General features: G+C 35.7%; 1 protein-coding gene across 6 annotated transcripts in view; it reads right to left on the reverse strand.

Moving 5' to 3' along the window:
• The window catches only part of ADAM32 (ADAM metallopeptidase domain 32), a 190,222-nt gene that overhangs the window by 85,482 nt on the left and 78,894 nt on the right, over positions 1–25,846 (reverse strand). For all 6 annotated transcript variants that reach the window (XR_006707992.1, XR_006707993.1, XR_006707994.1 and 3 more), the window contains 2 exons: positions 19,373–19,465; positions 17,952–18,147 (listed from right to left, as the gene is read on the reverse strand). Coding sequence is in view for 3 of the 6 variants with exons in the window: in XM_045459841.1 (XP_045315797.1) it covers positions 17,952–18,147; positions 19,373–19,465 (289 nt within the window). In the remaining 3 variants the exon portion in view is untranslated. The remainder of the gene's footprint in view (positions 1–17,951; positions 18,148–19,372; positions 19,466–25,846) is intronic.

Genomic DNA, 25,846 nt, shown 5'->3' on the forward strand with positions numbered 1-25,846 from the left:
TCTTGGTTTCAGCTCAGGTCATGATTTCATCATGGTCTTATGGGTTCAAGTCCCTCATCAGGCTCTGTGTTGGCCATGCAGAGCCTGCTTGGGATTCTTTCTCTCCCCTTCACTACCTCTCCCCCACTCATGCTGTCTCTGTCTCTCTCAAAATAAATAAATAAATAAATAAAGAATTTAGAACAGTCATAGCACCACATAATACCACTAACCGGGCTTGAAAAGAGGATAAAAGACACCAGAGAAACTCATGCTGCAGACATCAAAGACAGAAAAATGAGTCAGGCTGAAATAAAAATGCTATAACTGAGATGTAAAACCCACTGGATACAATCCCAACAAGAACTGAAGAAGCAGAGGAGAGAATAGGTGATATAGAAGATAAAATTATAGAAAATATTGAAGCTGAAAAGAATATAGAAAGGAAACTATTAGATCATGAGGGGAGATTGAGATAATTTACTGTTTCCATAAAAATGAAACGATATCCATATCATGGGAGTTCCAGAAGAAGAAGAGCAGGAAAAGGGGGCAGAAGTTTTATTCAAACAAATTATAGCTGAGAACTTCCCTAATCTGGAGCAGTAAATAGGCATTGAAGTCCAATAGCCACAGAAAACTAACTCCCCTCAAACTCAACAAAAACAGGTCAACACTATGACATATTATAGTGAAATCTGCAAACTACAAACATAAAGAGAGAATCCTGAAAACAGCCAGGGGCAAAAGTTCCTTAACCTAAAGGGTAGACACATAAGGTTAGCAGCAGACTTGTCCACTGAAACTTGGCAGGCCAGAAGGGAGTAGCAGGAAATAGTTAGTGTGCTGAATGGGAAAAATATGTAGCCAAGAATGCTTTATCCATAAAGGCTGTCATTCAGAATAGAAGGAGAAATAGTTTCTCAGACAAACAAAAACTAAAGGAGTTTGTGACCACTAAACCAGCCCAGCATGAAATTTTAAGGGGGACTCTCTAAGTGTAGGAAAAAAAAGACCAAAACAACAAAGCCTACAAAAAGCCAGAAGACATCACCAGAAATACCAACTTTATAAGTAAAAAAAAAAAGGTACTAAGTTCATATCTTTCAATAATCACTCTGAATGTAAATGGACTAACTGCTCCAATCAAAAGACATAGGGTATCAGAATGGATTAAAAAAAAAACAAAAAACAAGATCCATCTATATGCTGCCTAGAAGAGACTCATTTCAGACCTAAAGATCTTGCAGATTAAAAGTGAGGGGATGGAGAGCCATCTATCATGCTGGTGCATATCAAAAGAAACCCAGAGTAGACATATGTATATCAGAGAAACTAGATTTTTAAACCACAGACTTTAACAAGAGATGAAGAACACCATTATATCATAATTAAGGAGTCTAAGACCTAACAGTTGTAAATAAATTATGCCCCCAACTTAAAAGAACCCAAATATAGAAATCAATTAATAACAAACATAAATAAACTCATTTATAATAATACCATAATAGTAGGGACTTTCACACCCCACTGATAGCAATGAACAGATCATCCAAGCAGAAAAATTAATAAATAAACAATGGCTTAGAATGACACACTGGACCGGATAGACTTAACAGATATATTCAGAAAATTTTATCCTAAAGCAACAAAATACACATTCTTCTCGAGTGCACATGAAACTTTCTCCAGGACGTATCACATAGTGGGTCACAAAACAGCCCTGAATAAGTACAAAAAGATTGAGATCATACCATGCATATTTTCAAGTCACAATTCTATTGCAATTCAGGCCTATCTCAAGAAGCAAGAAAGGTCCCAAATACAAAACCAAACCTTACACCTAAAGGAGCTAGAAAAGAAGAAGCAAATAAAGCCCAAAGCCAGCAGAAGAAGGGAAATATAAAGATTAGAGCAGAAATAAACAATACAGAATCCAAAAAAAAAAAAAAAAAAAAAAGAATAGAACAAATGAATGAAACTAAGAGCTGGGGTTTTTCTTTTTTTTTTGAAAGAATAAACATAATTGATAAACTCCTAGCCAGAGTTATCAAAAAGAAAAGAGAGAAGATTGAAATTGGACATCTGTCTGACATCATACACAAAAATCAACTCAAAATGGATTAAAAACTTAAAACGTGACTTAAGAGTAACCTGACCAAAATGGCAACATAAGGGACAACAGCCTTCTCATTTGCCCACAAATGTCAACAATTAGATAGCTATCCATGAATAAAAACAGTTCTGGGAGAGCTTTAGAGTCCCTCTAAAAAAGTAGTACAAAAAACCTGAAAGTAATCACACAAGAAGAGAGACAAAAGATAGCTTCATTTTGTCTGTGTGGCCCATCCCCAAGCTGATACTGTTCATCATCAAAAGGGAACTTTCTTGGCAGAAAGAGTTTCCCCGGCAAAGAAAGGAAAAAGTTGGTGAGTGACCAGTACTTCCAGCCTTCCAGGAAGCTGCACAAAGGTCCTGCTTTGGTTTTACTGTACTCTGACTGGCAAAACTGAGCAGCTAGAAACAGGAAGAAAACTGGGGATGACTAGTAATAGCCATACAGTGGAAGGAATCATGGTCCACGGTGACCTATTTTATAGACAAAACCAGAAGTTTCACTGCTGATGAAACTAATGGCCCACACAGCTGCTGCAGATTACCTGCAGATTTCACAACGTTTCATCACACAGGTATTCATGATTGCTGAAGCCAGCTACTTGAGTTCGTCCCATTACCTCCACACCAACCCCATGCCAGAGCCCAGGAACTACATTTATAGTCAGCCTAGGCCTCTATGGTTGTGCAGTGCAAGACACCATCCTAAACCTCCCCACCCAGCCCACCAGACCCCACCCCCATATATATGCTTGGGCTACCCCTACAACTGTGCACTTGGACACTGCTGACCTGACATCTGCCACCAGATGCAGTGTGCTCATCCAGAATGAGGGTGTTCAGCTACAGAGGAACATACTAATAGCCAGGGCATCACCAGCTATTTTTAGGCTTGCACTAGGTCCCACCTTTAGTTAATGGTCTGCACCTCAGGGCCTACCTGGAGCTAGCCCCTCCACAATGCACCTGCATACAAGTGGCCTAAAGACTGTCATCGGCCTCTAATGCAGTGTGTATGCCTAAGAGGGTGCAGCTATGGTAGAGTACACCAACAGCCAGTGACCTGACAGCTTCCAGTGACCTGACAGCTGCCAGTGAGCCTATAATTGGCCTCAGCACTTGCTGCTTTCCCTGGCCCCCATCACTGTAAGTGTGTATCCGACCAACCCCTACCCCTACACAGGCACCTGGAAAAGGCCTCTGCAGCCAAGGGTGTGCACTCAACCACCTCTAGTCATCATCACTGCCTGTACCTAGTCTCTAGCCAGTGGACCTGGAGTTTTTGCTGAGGACTCCAAGAGCCCCAGCAGTCACTTTCAGACTGTCTGACTACACAATGTCAATGCCATGGACCCCAATGGCCTAAGCCAAAGAGATACCACACCCCACAGACCAAGTGCCACCAACACATGCCTAAATTGGGTGCACTGCACCACTAGCCTCAGGGTCACCACCTACTTCAGAGTCCCCCCACCCATAGGTGAAAGTCTTCCCTTATCAAAGTCAGTCTGGAAGAGGTGACTGTTTCTTCATGAGTAGATAGCTACACAAGGCTACAGGGATCATGAAAAGCAGGGAAACATGATGCCACCCAAAGAATACAGTAAACCTCCAGTAAATGGCTTCTCACAAATAAATATCCAGGAACTTTCTAACCAATAATTCAAAATAATTGTTCTAAAGATGAGCCACAAGAGAACATGAAAGTACAGATTAACAATTTAATAAAATCAAAAAACAATACAAAAACAAAATGAGTGGCTCAACAAATAGAAAACCTAAGAACCAATCAGAAATTTTTGGAGCTGAATAATACAATGACTAAACTGAAGAATTCAATAGCATATTTTAACAGTAGAACTGACCAAGCAGAAGAATCAGTAAGCTAGAAGACAGATCAACTGAAATTATCCAATCAGGGAAACTAATAGAAAAAGAATGAAAGGGAACAAAGAAAGCCTATGTGACTTATAGGACACCACTGAGAGAAATGATGTATATGCATCATTGAAGTCCCAGAAAGACAAGAGAGGGAGAAAAAAGTAGAAGTATTACTTAAAGAAATAATGGCTGAGAACATCTCAAACCTGAGTAGAGATGTGGACATTCAAGTTTACGAAGTTAATAGATCACCTCAAAATTTCAATCCAAAATAATCTTCTCTAAGACACTTAATAAAGACACATTATAATAAAAAAAAAACCACATTATAAAACTATGTGAAATTAAAAACAAGAGAAAGTGGTAAGAGAAAAATATTGTCTCTCCTAAAAGGGACCCTCCCCCCTAAAGGGCTGTCAGTAGATTTCTCAGCAGAGATCTTGCCAGTCAGGAGAGAATGGAAAGATATATTCAAAGTTCTGAAAGAAAGAAACTGGTAACCAGTTTTACCCAGCAAAGTTGTCCTTCAGAAATTAAGGTGAGATAAAGACTGTCCCTAATAAACAAAAGCTAAGGGAATTGATCAGCACTAAATCTTCCTTAGAAGAAATGCTAAAAGGAGTTTATTGAGCTGAAATGAAAAAAAGCTAACCAGTAACATGAACACAAATGAAAATATACAACACACTTGTAAAGGCAAGGATACAGTCAAATTCATAATACTCTATAACTGTAATATGGTGGTGTGTTAACTCTAGTATAAAGGTTAAAGGAAAAATGTATTAAAAATAGAAATAGCTGTAGTAATTTTTTAGTGGATAAACACTACAAAACGATGTAAAGTGTGACATCATAAGCATAACAGGAGGGGAGAAATGGGTAGGGTTTTATAATATCAAAATTGCTATCAGCATAAAATAAGCTGTTATACATATATTTATGTAAATCTTATGGTAACCATAAACAAAACCTGTAGTAGACTCACAAATGATAAAGAGAAGGGAACCAAAGCACACCACTATGAAAAATCACAAATTCACAAAGGAAGACATTAAGAGAGGAAGAAACAAGGAAACTACAAAATAGGAAAATAACAACTAACAAGATAGAATTAGTAAGTCCTTACCTATCCATAATTACTCAAATGCAAATGGACTAAATTTTCTAATCAAAAGACACAGAATTGCTGAACAGGTAAAAAAAACAAGTATATGCTGCCCATAAAAGAATCACTTCATCTATAAGGACACACATAAGCAAACGTAAAGGAAAGGAAAAAGATTTTCCATGCAAGTGGAAAACAAGCAAGCAGAGATAGCTACACTTATATCAAACAAAATTGACTTTAAGCCAAAAATGGCAACAAGAAAAAAAAAAAGGTCATTATACCACGAAAAGGCAGTCAATTCATCAAGAAGATACAACAATCATAAATATATATGCACCCAACATTGGAGTACCTAAATATAATAAGCAAACACTAACAAAATTGAAGGGAGAAACAGACAACAATACATTAAATATTCCACTTTCTGGGGTGCCTGGGTAGCTCAGTTGGTTAAACAACCAACTTCAGCACAAGTCATTATCTCACAGTTTGTGGGTTCATGTCCCATGTCGGGCTCTGCACTGACAGCTCAGAGCCTACAGCCTGCTTGCGATTCTGTGTCTCCCTCTCTCTCTGTCCCTCCCCTGCTTGAACATTTTCTCTCTCTCAAAAATAAATAAACATTTTAAAAATCTTTAAAAAATAATAAAAAATATTCCACTTTCTACAATGGATAGATATCCAGACAGAAAATCAACAAGGACAAGCTGAACTAGGACCAGACTTAGGACCAAATGTATGTAACAGACACATACAGAGTATTTCATTCATCAGCAGCAGAATACACATTCTTCTCAAGTGTGCATAGAACATTCTCCAGGATAGATCATATGATTCATCATAAAACAAGTCTTAGAAATTTAAGAAGACTGAAATCATACAAAGTATCTTTTTAAACAACAATGGTATGAAACTAAAAATTAATAATAGAAGGAAAGGTGGAAAACTCACCAATATGTGGAAATTAGAGGACATTCTCTGAAACAACCAGTGGGTCAAAGAAGAAATCAAACATGAAATAAAAAAAAAAATATCCTGAAACAAATGAAAATGGAAGAACAACATATCAAAATCTATGGAATTCTGCAAAGCAGTTGTAAGAAGGAAGTTTATAGCAATAAACACCTCCATATAATAAAAAAGAAAGGTCTCAAACAAACAACCTAATTCTCTACAAGTCAAGGAAAAAGAAAAGAACAAACAAGCTCCAAATCAGAAGATGGAAAGAAATAACAAAGACCAGAGCAGAAATAAGTTAAATAAGGATGAGAAAAACAAAAAGATTAACAAAATAAGAGTTGGTTTCTTGAAAAGACACCCAAAATTGACAAATATCTAGCTAGACTAAGAAAAAAAGAAGATTCAAATAAATAATCATAATTAAAGAGACATTATAATTGATATCATAAGCATGCAAAGGATCATCAGTGACTATTAAGAACAATTATATGCCGACAAATTGGATAACCTAGAAAAAATGGATAAGTTCCTGGAAACATAACCAACCAATACTAAATCACAAAAAAATACAAAATTAGAACCAACCAATAATAAGTAATGAGAGAGAATTAGTAATCAAAAACTTCCCAACACAGAAAAGCCCAAATCATATGGTTTCCTTGGTGGATTATACCAAATACTTAAAGAAGAATTAATGCCAATCATTCTCAAACTTTTCCAAAAAACTGAAAATGAGAGAAAATTTCCACACTCATTGTATGAGGCCAGCTTTATCTTGATACCAAAGCCAAATGAGAACACTACAAGAAAAGAAAACTATAGACCTTGGGTGCCTGGGTGACATTCAGTCAGTTAAGTGGCCATCTCTTGATTTTGGCTCAGGTCATGATCTCATGGTACATGAGTTTGACCCCTGCATCAGGCTCTATGCTGACAGCACAGAGCCTTCTTAGGATTCTCTCTCTCTCTCCCTCTCTCTGCCCCTCCATTGCTTATGTGCTGCATCTCAAAATAAATAAATAAACATGAAAAAAACAATAACTACAGACCAACATCTCTCGTGAATATAGATGTAAAAATTCTCAACAAAATATTGCCAAACTGAATTCAACCGAACATTAAAGAACCAAACACAAGAACATGGTGGAGAAGTAGGGCGATCCAAACTTCCCTTGTCTCTCAAACAAAGAAATGTTGAAGCCAAAGAACTTTGAACCCCAAGAGTCTGGGAGGAAAACAGGCAGTCGTGCTTCCAGGAACCCACTTGGACAACTTAATGGGCCATAGGTGTGTGATTGTGAACTGGGAGAGAGAAAACGAAGGGAGGGGAGGGATCCCTTTCTGCAGAAAGACAAAAGGGAAGAGAAAGAGAAGCTGGGCAGCAAAGGACTATATCTGGACAAGAGAAAAATCTCAGACTGGGATGGAGAAAGATCCAGTCTCTAAATGAGGGGCTTTCTCTGGACTGGGGCCAGCTGCCCTGATCATGCACCTGGGGAGAAGGGGAGCCAGCCTGGGGCTCGGTGGCTAGGTCAGGGGCACAGTCCACACTAGGAGAAAGCAGTTCCCTCCCTGGAGTGCTGTGGGACAGGACAAAGCCTGCCTGTAACCACCAGCTAGGGGCCACATATCGGGCGGTGCAGAGTGGCACTTCCCCAATACCGGGGCATGCGGAGCAAGAGTTTAAATCCCAACCAAGCGCCAGGGCACACAAGTTGGCAGAGTGAGACAAACCGCCTCCTTTGTGCCTGTGGCACAGTAAGGATGGTTCAAACAGAGTGGCATGGGACACCAAATCCGTGGAGGAGAGACTGGGGGATTGCCATTTTTCTCCCCACCACCACTGAGGTGGGGTCTCAGGGCCCACAGGGCCCCTTCTGAAGGGCCCACAGTGGAGGCGGGACCCGCCTACACCAAACCACGCCCCTCTGCGCCTGGTAACTGCGAATCTACTGGAGCAGAATAGATGCTGATGAACCAGACAGCCCCTGCTCCAGACCAGCACTGCTGCATTGCCTGATTTAATTCTGACAGTTTTTATTATATAGATTCATTCTTCCTTCCTTGTCTCATTCTTATCTCTTCTCTCCTCTAGTCTGGCTGTGGGTTTCTTTAAGCAGACATATTTAATCCATCCTCTTGTTACATGTTCCACACCTCCTTCTTTATTCTCTGTTCTCTCTCTCTAGATTAAGCTGTATAATTTCTCTGTCTGGATAACTTTATTTTACTTTCCTTTTTCCCCACCTCCTTCTTATTTTCCTCTCTCTCTCTCTGGATTAAGCCATATAGTTTCTCTAGTCAATTTTTAGTCTTTCTTTTTTCCCCACCGCTGTCATTTCTCTCTTTGTATGGGATAAGGCCTCTTTCATCGGCAACACCTCCACCCTCTTGTTTACTTGTAGCTGGTGTTTCTGGTTGTTTATTTGGTTTTTGTTTGTGTGTTTGAGTGTTTTTGTTTTGTTTGTTTTTTGTTTGTCTGTTTATTTTCTTTTCCAGGGTTACTTCAATGAATAAAATGAAAGCACACCTGGTAGAGGGTCCAAAACATCACTACACGTAGGGAGATAAAATAACCAAAGTCACAACAATAGAGAGCAAGTAACACTCTCAAAAAAATACCTCCTGAAGGTCCAGGCCCAGGACAGTGTATGACCCCTCTTTAATATAGTAGTGCTCGCAGGTGCAGGGCATATAACAAGCTTTTAAAACACGTAAGAGACAAGGGCACCTGGGTGGCTCAGTCGGTTAAGCATCCAACTTCAGCTCAGATCATGATCTCGTGGTTTATGGGTTTGAGCCCTTCATCAGGCTCTGTGCTGACAGCTCAGAGCCTGGAGCCTGCTTCGGATTCTGTGTCTCCTTCTCTCTCTGCCCCTCCCCCACTTGTGTTCTGTCTCTCTCTATCAAAAATAAATAAATGTAAAAAAAAATTTTTAAATAAATAAATAAAACACGTAAGGGACAGAAAACTAGCCAAAATGAAAAAATGGAAGAATTCTCTTCAAAAGAAATTCCAGGAAAAAATGACAGCTAAAGAATTGACCAAAACAGATATAAACAATATAACTGAACAAGAATTTAGAATAATAGTCATAAGATTAATCGCTGGGCTTGAAAAAAAAGCATAGAAGACAGTGAGAATCTATTGCTGCAGAGATCAAGGAAATAAAAATAGTAATGATGAATTAAAAATGCTATAAATGAGGTGCAAAATAAAATGGAGGTGGTCACAGCGAGGATTAAAGAGGAAGAGGGGAGAATAGGTGAAATAGAAGATAAAATTATGGAAAAAGAGGAAGCTGAGAAAAAAAAATTTTTAAATCTGGATCATGAGGGGAGAATTTTAGAACAAAGTGATTCAATGAAACAGAACAATATCCATATCATAGGAATTCCAGAAGAAGAAAAGAGAGAGAAAAGGCCAAAATATACTTGAACAAATCATAGCTGGGAACTTCCCCAATATGGGGAAGGAAATGGATAATGAAATCCAGAAGGCACAGAGAACTCCCTTCAGATGTAACTTGAATCGATCTTCTGGACGACATATCATAGTGAAACTGGCAAAATACAAAGATAAAGGGAGAATTTTGAAAGCAGCTAGGGATAAACGGGCCTTAACATACAAGGGTAGACACATACGGAAAGTAGCAGACCTATCTACCGAAACGTGGCAGGCCAGAAAGGAATGGCAGGAAATCTTCAATGTGATGAACAGGAAAAATATGCAGCCAAAAGTCCTTTATCCAGCAAGCCTGTCATTCAGAATAGAAGGAGAGATAAAGGCTTTCCCAAACCAACAAAAACTGAAGGAATTTATCACCACTAAACCAGCCCTACAAGAGATCCTAAGAGGGACTCTGTGAGTGAAATGTTGCAAGGACCACAAAGGACAAGAGACATCACTACAAGCATGAAACCTACAGATAACACAATGACTCTAAACCCATGTCTTTCAATAATAACACAATGTAAATGGACTCAATGCTCCAATAAAAAAAATATAGTGTATCAGAATGGATTAAAAAATAAGACCCATTTATTTTCTGTCTACAAGAGACCCATTTTAGACCTGAGGACACCTTCAGAATGAAAGTGAGGGAATTGAGAACCATCTATCATGCTACTGGAAGTCAAAAGAAAGCTGGAGTGGCCATACTTCTATAAGATAACTAGATTTTAAACTAAAGGCTGTAACAAGAGATGAAGAAGGGCACTTTATAGTAATTATGGGGTCTATCCATCAAGAAGAGCTAACAATTTGGAAGCACCCAAATATATAAAACAATTAATCACAAACATAAGCGATCTTATAGGTAAGAATGTGGTAATTACAGGGGACTTTAATACTCCACTTACAACAATGGACAGATCATCTAGACAGAAAGTCAATAAAGAAACAATGGCCCTGAATGATACACTGAACCAGATGGACTTAACAGACATATATATTGAACTTTTCATCCCAAAGCAGCAGAATAAGCATTCATCTCGAATGCACATGGAACATTCTCCAAGATAGATCACATACTGGGTCACAAAACACCCCTCAATAAATATAAAAGAACTGAGACCATACCATGCACACCTTCAGATCAGAATGCTATGAAACTTGAAATCAACCACAGGAAAAAGTCTGAAAAACCTCCAAATGCATGGATGTTAAAGAACATCCTACTAAAGAACAAATGGGTCAACCATGCAATTGAAGAAATCAAAAAATATATGGAAACAAACGAAAATGAAAACACAACAATCCAAACCCTTTGGGATGCAGTAAAGGCAGTCCTAAGAGGAAAATGCATTGCAATCCAGACCTATGTCAAGACACAAGAAAAATCCCAAATACAGAATCTAACAACACACCTAAAGGAACTACAAGCCGAACAACAAAGAAACCCCAAAGCCAGCAGAAGAAGAGAAATAATAAAGACCAGAGCAGAAATAAGCAATATAGAATCCAAAAACAAAAACAAAAAACAAAACAGTAGAACAGATCAATGAAACCAAGAGTTGGTTTTTTGAAAAAATAAACAAAATTGATAAACTTCTAGCCAGGCTTCTCAGAGGACCCAAATAGATAAAATCATGAATGAAAATGGATTTATTACAACTAATCCCTTGAAATATAAGCAATTATCAGAGAATACTATGAAAAATTATATGCCAACAAACTGGACAACCTGGAAGAAAGGACAAGTTCCTAATCACCCACACACTACCAAAACTCAAAGGGGAAGAAATAGAAAATTTGAACAGACCCATAACTAGTAAAGAAATTGAATCAGTTATCAAAAATCTCCCAACAAATAAGAGTCCAGGACTAGATGGTTTCCCTGGGGAATTCTACCAGACATTTAAAGCATAGTTAATATCTATCCTTCTCAAGCTGGTCCAAAAAATAAAAATGGAAGAAAACTTCCGTAATCATACTATGAAGCCAGCACTACCTTGATTCCCAAACCAGACAGGGACCCCACAAAAAAGGAGAACCACAGGCCAATATCCCTGATGAACATGGATGCAAAAATTCTCAACAAGATACTAGCAAATTGAATTCAACTACATACAAAAAGAATTATTCACCATGACCAAATGGGATTCCTGGGCTGGTTCAATATTCGCAAATCAATCAATGTGACACATCAAAAGAAAGGATAAGAACCATATGATCCTGTCAATAGATGCAGAAAAAGCATTTGACAAAATATAGCACCCTTTCTTAATAAAAACCCTCAAGAAAGTCGGGATAGAAAGAACATACTTAAACATCATTAAAGCCATATATGAAAAGTCCACAGCTAATATCCTCAATTGGGAAAAACTGAGAGCTTTCCCCCTGAGATCAGGAACATGACAGGGATGTCCACTCTCACCACTGTTGTTTAACATAGTGTTGGAAGTCCTAGCATCAGCAATCAAACAACAAAATGAAATAAGAGGCATCCAAATTGGCAAAGAAGAAGTCAAACTTTCACTTTTTGCAGACGACATGATACTCTACACAGAAAACCTGACAGACTCCACCAAAAGACTGCTAGAACTGATACATGAATTCAGCAAAGTCACGGGGTACAAAATCAATGTACAAAAATCAGTTGCATTTTTATACACCAATAATGAAAGAACAGAAAGAGAAATAAAGAAACTGATCCCATTCACAACTGCACAAAGAACCATAAAATACCTAGGAATAAACCTAACCAAAGATGTAAAAGATCTGTATGCTGAAAACTACAGAAAGCTTATGAAGCAAATTGAAGATGACACAAATAAATGGAAAAGCATTCCATGCTCATGGATTGGAAGAATAAATAGTTAAAATGTCAATATTATCCAAAGTAATCTACACACTCAATGAAATCCCAGTAAAAATTGCACCAGCATTCTTCTCAAAGCTAGAACAAGCAATCCTAAAATCTGTATGGAACAACAAAAGACCCCAAATAGCCAAAGTAATACTGAAGAAGAAAACCAAAGCAGGAGGCATCACAAACCCAGACTTTAGCCTCTACTACAAAGCTGTAATCATCAAAACATTATGGGGGGCGCCTGGGTGGCGCAGTCGGTTAAGCGTCCGACTTCAGCCAGGTCACGATCTCGCGGTCCGTGAGTTCGAGCCCCGCGTCGGGCTCTGTGCTGACAGCTCAGAGCCTGGAGCCTGTTTCAGATTCTGTGTCTCCCTCTCTCTCTGCCCCTCCCCCGTTCATGCTCTGTCTCTCTCTGTCCCAAAAATAAATAAACGTTGAAAAAAAAAAAAAAACATTATGGTACTGGCACAAAAACAGACACATAGACCAATGAAATAGAATAGAGAACCAGAAATAGATCCACAAATGTATAGCCAACTAATCTTTGACAAAGCAGGAAAGAGTATCCAATGGATCAAAGACAGTCTCTTTAGCAAAAAAGCAGGAAAGAATATGCAATGGAATAAAGATGATGATGGGACAACTGGACAGCAACATGCAGAATAATGAAACTAGACCACTTTCTTACACAATACACAAAAAATAAACTCAAAATGGATGAAAGACCTAAATGTGAGACAAGGAAACCATCAAAACCCTAGAGGAGAAAGCAGGAAAAAACCTCTTTGACCTCAGCCGCAGCAATTTCTTACTTGACACATCTCCAAAGGCAAGGGAATTAAAGGCAAAAGTGAACTATTGGGACCTCATCAAGATAAAGAACTTCTGCACTACAAAGGAAACAATCAACAAAACTAAAAGGAAACCAACGGAATGGGAAAAGGTATTTGCAAATGACATATCAGATAAAGGGCTAGTATCCACAATCTATAAAGAATTTATCAAAATCAACATCCAAAAAACAAATAATCCAGTGAAGAAATGGGCAGAAGACATGAATAGACACTTTTCCAAAGAAGACATCCAGATGGCCCACAGACATATGAAACAATGCTCAATGTCACTCATCATCAGGGAAATACAAATCAAAACCACACTGAGCTACCACCTCACACCAGTCAGAGTGGCTAAAATGAACAACTCAGGAAACAACAGATGCTGGTGAGGATGTGGAGAAACAGGAACCCTCTTACACTGTTGGTGGGAATGCAAACTGGTGCAGCCGCTCTGGAAAACAGTGTGGAAGTTCCTCAAAAAATTAAAAATAGAACTACCCTATGACCCAGCAATAACACTGCTAGTTAGCCAATTTACCCAAGGGATACAGGAGTGCTGATGTATAGGGGCACATGTACCCCAATGTTTATAGCAGTGCTTTCAATTATAGCCAAATTATGGAAAGACCCTAAATGTCCATCAACTGATGAATCGATAAGGAAGATGTGGTTCATATATACAATGGAATAGTACTTAGTAATGAGAAAGAATAAAATCATGCCATTGCAGCAACATGATGGAACTGGAGGGTATTATGCTAAGTGAAATAGTCAGAGAAAGACAGATATCATGTGTTTTCACTCATATGTGGATCTTTAGAAACTTCAGAGAAGACCATGGGGAAAGAGAAAGGGGGAAAAAGTTATAAAAAGAGAGGGAGGGAGGCAAACCATAAGATACTCTTAAATACAGAGAAAAAAACTGAGTTGGTGGGGGGTAGGGCAGATGGGAAAGTGGATAATGGGCATTGAGGAGGACACCTGTTGGGATAAGCACTGGGTATTGTATGTAAGACAATTTGACAATAAATTATATTTTTTAAAAAGGTACCAAACACCATACTCAAATGGTATTTATCTCTGGAATGCAAAGATAGTTCAACATATGCATATCAATAAATGTAATACACCACATTAACAGAATGAACGATAAAAGATCAGAAAATCCTCTTAAAAAATATAGAAAAAGCATTTAACAAAATACAACATCCTTTCATGATAAAAAATAATCAACAAATTGAGTACAGAAGGAACATACCTTAACACAATAAATGCCACATATAATAAACCACAGCCACCATCAGACACAATTGGAAAGGTTGAAAGCTTTTCCCCTAAGATCAGGAAAAAGACAAAGGTGCTCATTCATACCACTCCTACTCAAAATAGTACTAGAAGTCATAGTGAGAGCTGTCAGGGAAGAAAAATAAATAAAGGGCATCCAAACTGAAAAGGAAGAAGTAAAACTTTCTTTGCAGAAAATATAATCTTATATAGAGAAAGTCCTAAAGACCCCATCAAAAAGGTGTTAGAACTAATAAATTCGATAAATTTTCAGGTTACAAAATCAACATATAGAAATCATTTGAATTTCTATACACTAACAACAAAACAGATGAGAAAGAAATAAAGATAATAATACCATTCTCACCAACATCAAAATCAATAAAATACTTTAAAATAAATTTAACCAAGTAAGTTTGAGGTCTGTACTCTGAAAACTACAAGACTTTCATGAAAAAATCTAGTAAGATACAAAGGAAAGCTATCCTGTGTTCATGAATCAGACAAATTAATAGTGTTAAAATGTCAATACTACCCAATACCATCTATAGTTTCAATGCAATTTATATCAAAATTCCAATGGCATTTTTCATAGAAATAGAAAAAAAAAATCCTAAAATTTGTATGGACCCACAGGGATTTTGAGAAGCCAAAGCAATCCTGAGACAAAATAAAACTAGAGGAACACAATTCCTGATTTCACTTATACTCCAAAGCTGTAATAATTTTAACAGTATGGTACTGGTATAAGAATAGACACAGACTAATGGAACAAAACAGAGAGCCTTGAACCAAACTCCATGTATATGCTCAACTAATATTGGATGAGGGAGCCAAGAATACTCAATGGGGAAAGGAGAATCTATTCCATAAATGACACTGGGAAAACACGATATTCATATGCAAAAGAATTAAACCCCTAGCTGACACAACTCACAAAAATTAACTTGAAATAAAGATTTAAATGTAAGAACTGACACCATAAAAATTCTAGAAAATAACATAGGGAAAAAGCATTGACATGGACGTTGTTTTTGGCAATGACTTTTTACATAAGATACCAAAGCACAAGCAACAAAAGTAAAAAATAATAAGTGGGACTTCATCAAACTAAAAGGCTCCTGCATACCAAAAGAAACAATCAAAAAATGAAGACAATCTATGGGATGGGAGAGAGTATCTGCAAATCATGTATCTGGGTATGGGAAATTTCAAAAATATATAAAGAACTCATAAACCTCAATAACAAAAACTCAAGTAATTTGATTTAAAATTTAAGAACAAAGGAATACAATAATTTTCAAAGACATAAAAATAGCCAACAGGTACATGAAATATACTCAATATATCACTAATATCAGAGAAATGAAAACCAAATCCACAATGAGATAACTCCTTACATCTATTAAAATGGCTGTCATCAAAAACTCAAGAAATAACAAATGTTGGTGAAGATGTGGGGAAAATGAGGGCGCCTGGGTGGCGCAGTCGGTTAAGCGTCCGGCTTCAGCCAGGTCACGATCTCGCGGACTGTGAGTTCGAGCCCCACGTCGGGCTCTGGGCTGATGGCTCAGAGCCTGGAGCCTGTTTCCGATTCTGTGTCTCCCTCTCTCTGCCCCTCCCCTGTTCATGCTCTGTCTCTCTCTGTCCCAAAAATAAATAAACGTTGAAAAAAAAATTAAAAAAAAAGATGTGGGGAAAATGAAACACTTATGCACTGTTGGTGAAAAGGTAAATTGGTACAACCACCATGATTAGGCAGTATGTAGGTTCCTCAACAAGTTAAAAGTAGAACTACAATATGATCCAGCAACCCATTTCTAATCCAGTTCATGTCCAAAGGAAATGAAAACAGGATTTTGAATAGGTATCTGCACACTCATGTTTATATCAGCATTATTCACAATAGGCAAGATATGGAAATAATCTAAGTGTCTGTCAATGATGGATAGGTAAAGAAAATATAGTATTTATATAAAGTGAAATTTTATTCAGTCATGAGGAAGAAGCCATCTTCACCAAATGGATAAACTTTTGGCATTATGCTATGGGAAATAAGTCAGGCAAGGAAAGACAAATGCTCTATAATATTACTTACATGCGAAATCACTTAAAAAAAACTGAACTCATAGAAATGGAGAGTACAGTTGTGATTACTACAAGCTGGGAGGTGGGGGAAAGGGAGAGATGTTTGTCAAAGGGGACAAATTTCTAGCTTTAAGATGAATAAGTTCCGGGGATCTAATGAACAACATGATGTTTATACTTAATGCTGTATTATATACTTGAAAGTAATTAGAAGAGAAGATTTTAATGTTCTCACTACAAAAAGGAAATGGTAATTATGTGACATGTTGGAGGTGTTAGCTAACAATATGGTGGTAATCATTTTGCAATTATAAGCATATCAAATCAACATGGTATACACTTTAAAATGACACAATGTTATATGTCAATTATATCTCAATAAAGCTGCAGACTGGGGATGAGGGTCTGGATGGACTTATACTTAAGACCTGAAACCGTAAAACTACTAGAAGAAAATGGGAAAAGCTCCTGAACATTGGTCTAGAAAATAGTATTTTAGATATGACAAGGGATCACAGGCAGCAAAAACAAAAGTAGACAAGTGGAACTGCATCCAACTAAAAACTTCTTAATAAAGAAAACACTCAAGAGAGTGAAAATGAGACCTGCAGGAGAAATAGTTTCAAAAGATGTAGCTGATAAAGTTAATCTACAAAATATGTGATAACTCATACAACTTAATCGCAAAAACAAATAGAGATGTAAAAAGAGCAAAAGACCTAAATAGACATTTCTCAAAAGAAGACATACAAATGACCATCAGATATATGAAAAGGTGCTCAACATCACTAATCATCAGAAAAATGTAAATCAAAACCACAACTCACACCTTTTAGACAGGTATTATAAAAAAGAAAAAAATTACAAGTGCTGGCAAGTGGAAAAAGGGGAGCCTTTGTACATTGTTGTTGGGAATGAAGTTGGTACAGCAGTTATGGAAAACTATATACAGACTCCTCAAAAATTAAAAATGAACTATATTATGATGAAGCAATTTCATTTCTCAGCATATAGACATAACTAATACATTAAGTACCTTGATTGTGGCAATTATTTCACAAAATTATTTCAAAATTATTTCATAAAATTATTTTAGCAAAATATCAACTCATATACCTTAAATATGTATCTTTGTCAGTTATATCTTAATAAAGTTTGAAAAAATAAAAATGTAGATGTTAAACTGAATAAATAATTTAAACATATAGATAGAATTTAAATTATACATACATATATGTAATACAGAATTATAAAATGTATATGTACATATATTATAACTATATATAAATATAATATGCATGTATAATTATATATTTGCCAATTGTTTTGATAATGTTAATAAAAATATTAAGGACAAACTATGTAGACGTTACAAAACAATATTACCTTTTCCAAATGTGACCTCACACCGTGCATCTGTATCCTGGCAGACTCCATCATAACACACATATTTTTGTTTACATACATGTCCATTGTGTATAGTCATATCAGGTTGACATTCTGGTGAGCTTCCATTACAAAACTCAGCAATATCACATTCATGATGTCTTGCTTTCCTACATACAACACCTTGTCTTTCAATCTAATATAAATTAAAATACAAAAAATAAAACATTACATTTAAGATTGTTGTGTTTATCAATATTTATTTCAAAACTGTTCTATTTCAAAATTAGTTATATATTTTTTTAATTTTTTCATGTTTATTTATTTTTAGAAACAACATGAGCAAAGGAGGCACAAACAGAGAGGGAGAGAAAGAATCCCAAGCAGGCTCCACACCACCAGTACAGAGCACTACACAGGGTTTGAAACCACGAACTGTGAGATCATGACCTGACCCCAAATCAAGAGTCAGATGCTTAACCAATTGAGCCACCCAGGCACCCCAAAATTAATTGTATTAATTAAATAATTAATCTTTCTCTTGAATTATCCTATAGGTAATTAACACTTTCAAATACAGAATTCTGAAACACTCTTAAATGGGCATCTATTTCATACATCTTAATTCATGACTTCAAGTTGACACTAAAAAGATCACAGAGGTAAGAATGTAACCACATGATAAGATTCTAGAAAAAAATAACATAAAACTGCATCAGTCAAGGATAATCAAGAATGCAGAACCCATAGTAGGTAATAGACGAATTCTCATATGACAAATTTGTTATAAATATATTGGAGGAGCTAATAAGGAAAACACAGGACAAGAGTCAACATCTTCTACATATAAACTAGTGTGTGATCTTTAAATCAAATGATCTTTCAATAAATGGTTAAGTTTGCAGTTTAAACTTTGTGCTAATGTAGCATTTGGAAAATGCTACTTCTACTGAGTTTCATTATTTATATATTTATGGGAAACTGCTGTGTCTTTCAGTTACATACCTAGAGCTACCTATCACAACTAGTAACAATATTTTTACTTATAAAAATATAAATATTGGATAGAATAAAAGTCCCTTTTAATGGAGATCTATATTGAATAATTTTATGGTAGCTCTCAATCAAGGCTTAAGAACATCAGCATAAATATTATGGCAAAATAATGGCCATAAGAAGGAAACCTGAATACGCAACTAAGGTTCACAAAATCAGAAATCTGATCCTGAATTTAGTATCTTTTTATTTGAAAGTTCATTTATTTTTAACCCTTTATTCAAATTCCAGTTAGTTAACATAAAGTGTAATATTAGTTTCAAAAAGTTCACTTATTTTTACTTACTGCCATAGGTCTAAATGTACTAAGGTATCTAAGACATGATTCATTATATACTTGGAAGATATTAATACTTAAATCTTACTTGACAGTTCTTGCAGCATAATCCATGACCACACCGTGCTCCTGATTTCAGTGTACAAGTTTGAAAATTACAACAGCTAGACTTTCCACATTGCTATTAGTAGAATAAGTAGAATTAGTAGAATACACAAGTAAAAATACATTATGATAATAATATAAACTTTTGCAAGAACTATATTCACTGGGCTTATTTTTTCAGTTTTGGGGACAAATATGAATGCTGTCAACATTTATAGTTTTGCATCTCTAAACAAATAAAATACTAAAATAAGACTTTCACGTCAGGTCAGAACAGAGCACTAGTACCCCAGAAACTCTCAATCAACTAGAAAACTAGGAAAAATGTATGAAATAACTTTTTTCAGAAATTAGAGAATAGTAATAGAGAGTAGAATGGTGGTAAATAGTGTCTGGAAGATGGGGGGAAAGGGGAGATATTGTTCAAAAAGTATAAATTTTCATGCTACTGTATAGCATGATGACCATAATATTATGTTATATGCTTGAAATTTGCTAAGAGGATAGATCAATTGTTCTCAACACATACAAAAAATGGTAATGGATATATTAATTAGTTTGATTGCAGTAATCATTTCAGAAGGTATACATATATCAAAACCATCATGTTGAACACCTTAAAAAATACAATTTTTATTTGTTAATCATACCTCAGTAATCCTGGTGGAGAAAAGGTGTGTAGAGTTTAGGCCTACTGCAAAGTTAGAACAGTCTCCAAAACTCCTCACTTCTTACACCAAACAAATACAAGTTCAGTGGATTTCCAAAACCACTCTCAGGTTTGATAATTTACCAGAAGGACTCACAGAACTCACTGAAAGCTGTTAACTCACAATTATGGCTTATTATATGGAAATGATACAAATTAAAATTAGCCAAGAGAAGAAGCAACTAGGACAAAATCCAGGAGAAACTCATACTGCCTTCACCCCACACAAAACTCTCACAAAATTAATATGTGACACTTCCTAATTTATTCTATGAGGCCAGTATTACTCTAATACCAAACTCAGAGACATTACAAGAAAGGAAAATTATAGACCAATATCTCTAATAAACATAAATTCAAAAATATTCAACAAAATGTTAGGCAATAGAATCCAACAATGTATGAAAAGAATTATACATGCCAACCAACTGGAATTTATTGCAAGTATGCAAAGCTGGTTCATCATTCAAGCATCAGTACATACAACCCATCGTATCAACAGAATGAAGAAAAAAAAATCATATGACTAAAACAACTGATATAAAAAAAGCATTTGACAAAACCCAAATTCACTTAATGAGTTATACATAATATGACAAACCAGGAAGAGAGAACTTCCTAAGTTTGGTAGTGAACATTTAGAGAAAACCTACAGCTAACATCATATATATGGTGAGAAACCATTAGCTTCCCCCCTGAGATCAGGAACGGGGCAGGGATGCTACCTGTCACCACTCCCTTCAATATCTCACTGGAAGTCCCAGCTAGTGCAATAAGATAAGAAAATGAAATACAAAATATAAAGGTTGAGAAGAAAGAAAAAAAACCCTATTTTTTCCATAAATTATGTGATTGACTATGTAAAGAAAATCCCAAATAAATTACCAAAAAGCAACAAAAACAATAATCTCCTGTGACTAATAAATTATTAAAGAAGGATTTCTGGATACAAAGTTAATGTAAAAAATAAACTGTTTTCCTGTAATATGAACAATGAAAAATGGGAATTTCAATTAAAAAACACAATGCCATTTATATTAGCACCCAAATAGTGAAGTATTTGTGAATAGTTGTAACAAAATTTTATAGAATTTGCATGAGGAATAAAACTCTGATGAAAACCACTGTTATTTTCTCAATATTGTCAAGATGTCAGTTCTTCCCAACTTTATCTAGAGATTTAATGTAATTCCAATAAAAGTTCCAGCAAGTTATTTTGTAGATATTGATTAATTGATTCTAAAGCTTATATGGAGATTAAAAAAAATGCAGAATAATCACATAATACTGAAGAGGAGGAAGAGGAAGAAGAGGAAGGGAAAATGAAGAAGAAAGAAGGAGGAGGAAGAGGGGAAAAAAATGAGGAAGAGGAGGAAGAAAACTGAAGGATTGATAACACCCAACTTCAAACTTACTATAAATTATAATGACAGTGTGGTATTCATATAAGAATAAACAAAGGGATCAGTGGGGCAAAATAAAAACCCCAGAAACACCAATAATAAATCTTTAACAATGGAGCAAATGCAGCTCAATGGAGAACGGACAGTCTTTCCAACAAATGGCGCTGGAACAACTGGACATTCACAGGGAAAATAATGACTAGACACTGACTCTACACTTTTTACAAAAAAATAACTCAAAATGGATCATAAATTTAAATGTAAAATGCAAAGCTGTAAAACTTCTAGGAGCACAGATTTAAGAGAGTAGATCTCATGTGAAGTGCTCTTCCATGATAAAAATAACAAACATATAAATACATAAATAGAAATAATACTAATCCTAAATAATTTCATTCAGAAAGTATTGAGTAAAGGGATCACTTTCCAACTCATTTTATGAGTTCAGAATTGCCTTGATGCTTAAACCAGAAAATATTACAAGAAAAGAAAAATCTGCAGACCACAATTCCCTTGTGAAAATAAGTGCTGTAACCCCAAACAAAATATTAGCAAATTAAATCTAGCAACACATAAACAAAATAACCCAAGTGAAGCTAATGCCAGAATACATGGTTGGGTTAGCATTCAAAACCAATCAGTGAAATGTGCCATGTTAACTGTAAAAAGAAGACTCACATGATCAGCTCAATACACACAAAAATAAGACATTGGACAAAATTCAACACTAATTCTTGATTTGAAACTCTCAGCTAACTAGAATATAGAAAGAAATTTCCTCAACATGGTACGGGCATCTGTTTACCAAAAACGCTTTGATCTAACATTATATTTAATGGTGAAAGTCAGAAAACGTTCCCCCCCCCAAAATAAAAAGAAACAAAGACCATTCTCAACATTTCTAATCAACACTAGATCTAAGGTGAAGTCACAAGTCAGTTGTATTTTCTATACTAGCAATGGATAATTGTTAAATAAAATTTTAAAACAATGCTACAGAAACAGCTATAGAAAAACTACGGAAAAACTATAAGAATTAAAGAAGAGCCAAGTAAGTGGAGATATACACCATGTGCATAGATTGGCAGACTCAATTTTAGTAAAAAAACGTAATCCTCCCAAAATTGATGTATGGATACCACACAATTCCAATCAAAGTTCCTACATTCACATGCTGATTTTCCAATTTATATCAAAATACAAAGATCTTAGAATAGTAAAACTATCTTGGAAAAAATGAACAAAGTTGGATGATTTACATTATCTGTTTTCAAGATTTACTGTGAAAATGCATTAATCAGAGTAGTGTAAAACTAACATAAATGTTACATAAATAAACAGAAAAAAATCCAGGGTAACACATAGGTATGGTAATTTATTTTCATAAGAATGCTAAGTTAATACAATGGTGAAAAGATGGTCATTTTAACAAATACTACCAACAAATTGATATTCAAATGGAGTGTGGTGAACCTCAACCAAAATCACCCAAAACACAAAAACATACTTAAAATGGATCACAGACTAATTGTGAGTGATAACTATAAAACTTCTCACAGGAAACAGAGGAGAAAATATTCATGACCTTGAGTGGGCAAAGATTTCTTAGGACAAAAAAGCATTACCATAAAAGAAAAAAATGATAAACTGGTCTTCATAAAAAAATAAAAAGTGCCTGCCATTCAAAGATGTTATTAAGCAACCAGAAAGGTAATACACAGACTGGAAACATTATTTGTAATGAACATGTCTGACAAAGGACTAGTATCCAACCTATAGGAAAAAAAAAAAAAACCTCATACAAATCAATAACAAAAAAACAAATTAATGGTTACTAAGGACATGAGAACAAGCTCAACATAATTACAGTCAGCAAGAAAATACAAACCAAAACCACTGTAATGGCTAAAATTTAAAAGGCTACAACATCACATTTTGGTGAAAATGTAGGGGAAATAAAAGTTTTTATGTTGCTGGTAGAAATGTAAAATAATTACAATGCTTTGGAAAATAGTTTGGCAGTTTCTCATGAACATACACTTATCATATGACCCAACAATTCTACTTTTTGGGAATTTGGAATAATGGCCCATTACTGTTAACAACTCAAATATACATTAGCATGTAGATTATGTTATATTCAAACAACAAAATATTACACAAAATAAAAAGGAAGAAATGATTGTGACATAAACAATGTTGAGTGAATCTTAAAAACACAGTATTGAAAGGAAAAAGCCAGACACAAGGATATGTGCTGTATCATTCCATTCACATGACTTCTAGATCAGGCAAAACTGAAAATCAGAAGTTTCCTAAAGAAGTATCACAATCCCAGATTTCAAGATATACCACAAAAGCTATAGTAATCACAGCAGTATGGTACTGGCGCAAAAAAAAAAAAAAAAAAAAAAAAAAAAAAAAAAAAAGACACTTAGATCAATGAAACAGAATTACAGAGTTCAGAGCTAAACCCACACTTATATGGGCAATTAATCTACAATAAAGGAGGCAAGAATATACAATGTGGAAAAGACAGCCTCTTCAACATATGGCATTAGGAAAACTGGAGTTGCATGCAGAAGAATGAAACTGGACCATTTTCTTACACCATACACAAAAGTAATCGCAAAGTGGATTAAGGAACTGCATGTGAGACCTGAAACCATAAAACTCCTAGAAGAAAATACAGGCAGTAATTTCTTTGACATAGGCGTAGAAACATTTTTTCCAGATATGTCTCCTCTGGCAAGGGAAACAAAAGCAAAATTAAACCACTGGGACTGCACCAAAATAAAAAGCTTCTGCATAGCTAAGGAAACTATCAGTGAAACAAAAGGTAAGCCTACTGAATGGGAAGATGTTTGCAAATGCTATATCCAATAAGGGTCTAATATCCAAAATATATAAAGAACTTCTACAACTCAACACTAAAATCATCATCATCATCATCATCATCATCATCATCATCTAGTTAAAAATGGGCAAAGTATCTAAGTAGACATTTTTCCAAAGAAGACATGCAAGGGCCAACAGACACATGAAAAGATAACGAACATCACTCATCATCAGGGAAATGCAAATCAAAACTACAATGAGGTATGACTTTACACCTGTCAGAATGGCTGAAATAAAAAACACAAGACATAACATGTTGGTTAAAATGTGGGAAAAAAAGGAACCGCATGCACTGTTTGTGAGAATGCAAATTGTTGTAGCCATTGTAGAAAATAGTATGGACACTCCTCAAGCAATTAAAAATAGAAATTATCATATAAATCTGTAATTCCACATACAGGGTATTTACCCAAAGAAAACAAAAATGCTTCAAAAAGATATATGCACCCCTATGTTTATTGCTGAATTATTTATAATAGCCAAGATACAGAAACAACTCAAATGTCCTATCATAGATGAATGGACAAAGATGCAGTATATAGATGCAATGGAATATTACTCAACCATAAAAGAATAAAACCTTGCCATTTGTGACAACACAGATGGGCCTACAGGATATAATGATAAATGAAATAAGTCAGTCAGAGAAAGACAAATACCATATGATTCCACTCAAATGTAGAATTTAAGAAACAAAACAAATGAACAATGACAACAAAAAGACAAAAAAAAAAAAAAAAACAGAGAAAAAATGGTGGTTGCTAGAGGGAAATATGCAGGGGAATGTAGAAAATAAAGAGGATTAAGAGTACACTTATTGTGATGAGCACCAAGAAATGCATAGAATTTTTGAATCATTATTATTGTGCACCTGAAATTACACTAACACTGTATGTTAATTATACAAGAAAGAAAGAAAGAAAGAAAGAAAGAAAGAAAGAAAGAAAGAAAGAAAGAAAGAAAGAAAGAAAGAGGAAGGAAGGAAGGAAGGAAGGAAGGAAGGAAGGAAGGAAGGAAGGAAGGAAGGAAGAATTAAGTAGGAAGACTTGTTTTACCAAATGGCAAAACATACTAGAAAGGCACAATAATTAAAACAGTGTGATATAGATACAAGTATATCCAGACCCATATATGTATCACACCCTAATATCATTTCCATCTATTTTAATTTTTTAAATATTTTTTTATTTTTGAGACAGACAGAGAGAGAGAGAGAGAGAGAGGGAGTGCAAGCAGGGGAGGGGCAGAGAGGGAGGGAGGGGAGCAGAGAGAAAGGGAGACACAGAATCTGAAGCAGGCTCCAGGCTCTGAGCTGTCAGCACAGAGCACAGCGCAGGGCTCGAACTCATGAACCCGAGATCATGACCTGAACTGAAGTCAGACACTTAACTGAGCCACCCAGGCACCCCTCCATCTATTTTATAATCATGCAAATATATGACATCTA

This window comes from Leopardus geoffroyi, chromosome B1 (genome assembly GCF_018350155.1).
Source record: "Leopardus geoffroyi isolate Oge1 chromosome B1, O.geoffroyi_Oge1_pat1.0, whole genome shotgun sequence".
Classification (NCBI taxonomy): domain Eukaryota; kingdom Metazoa; phylum Chordata; class Mammalia; order Carnivora; family Felidae; genus Leopardus; species Leopardus geoffroyi.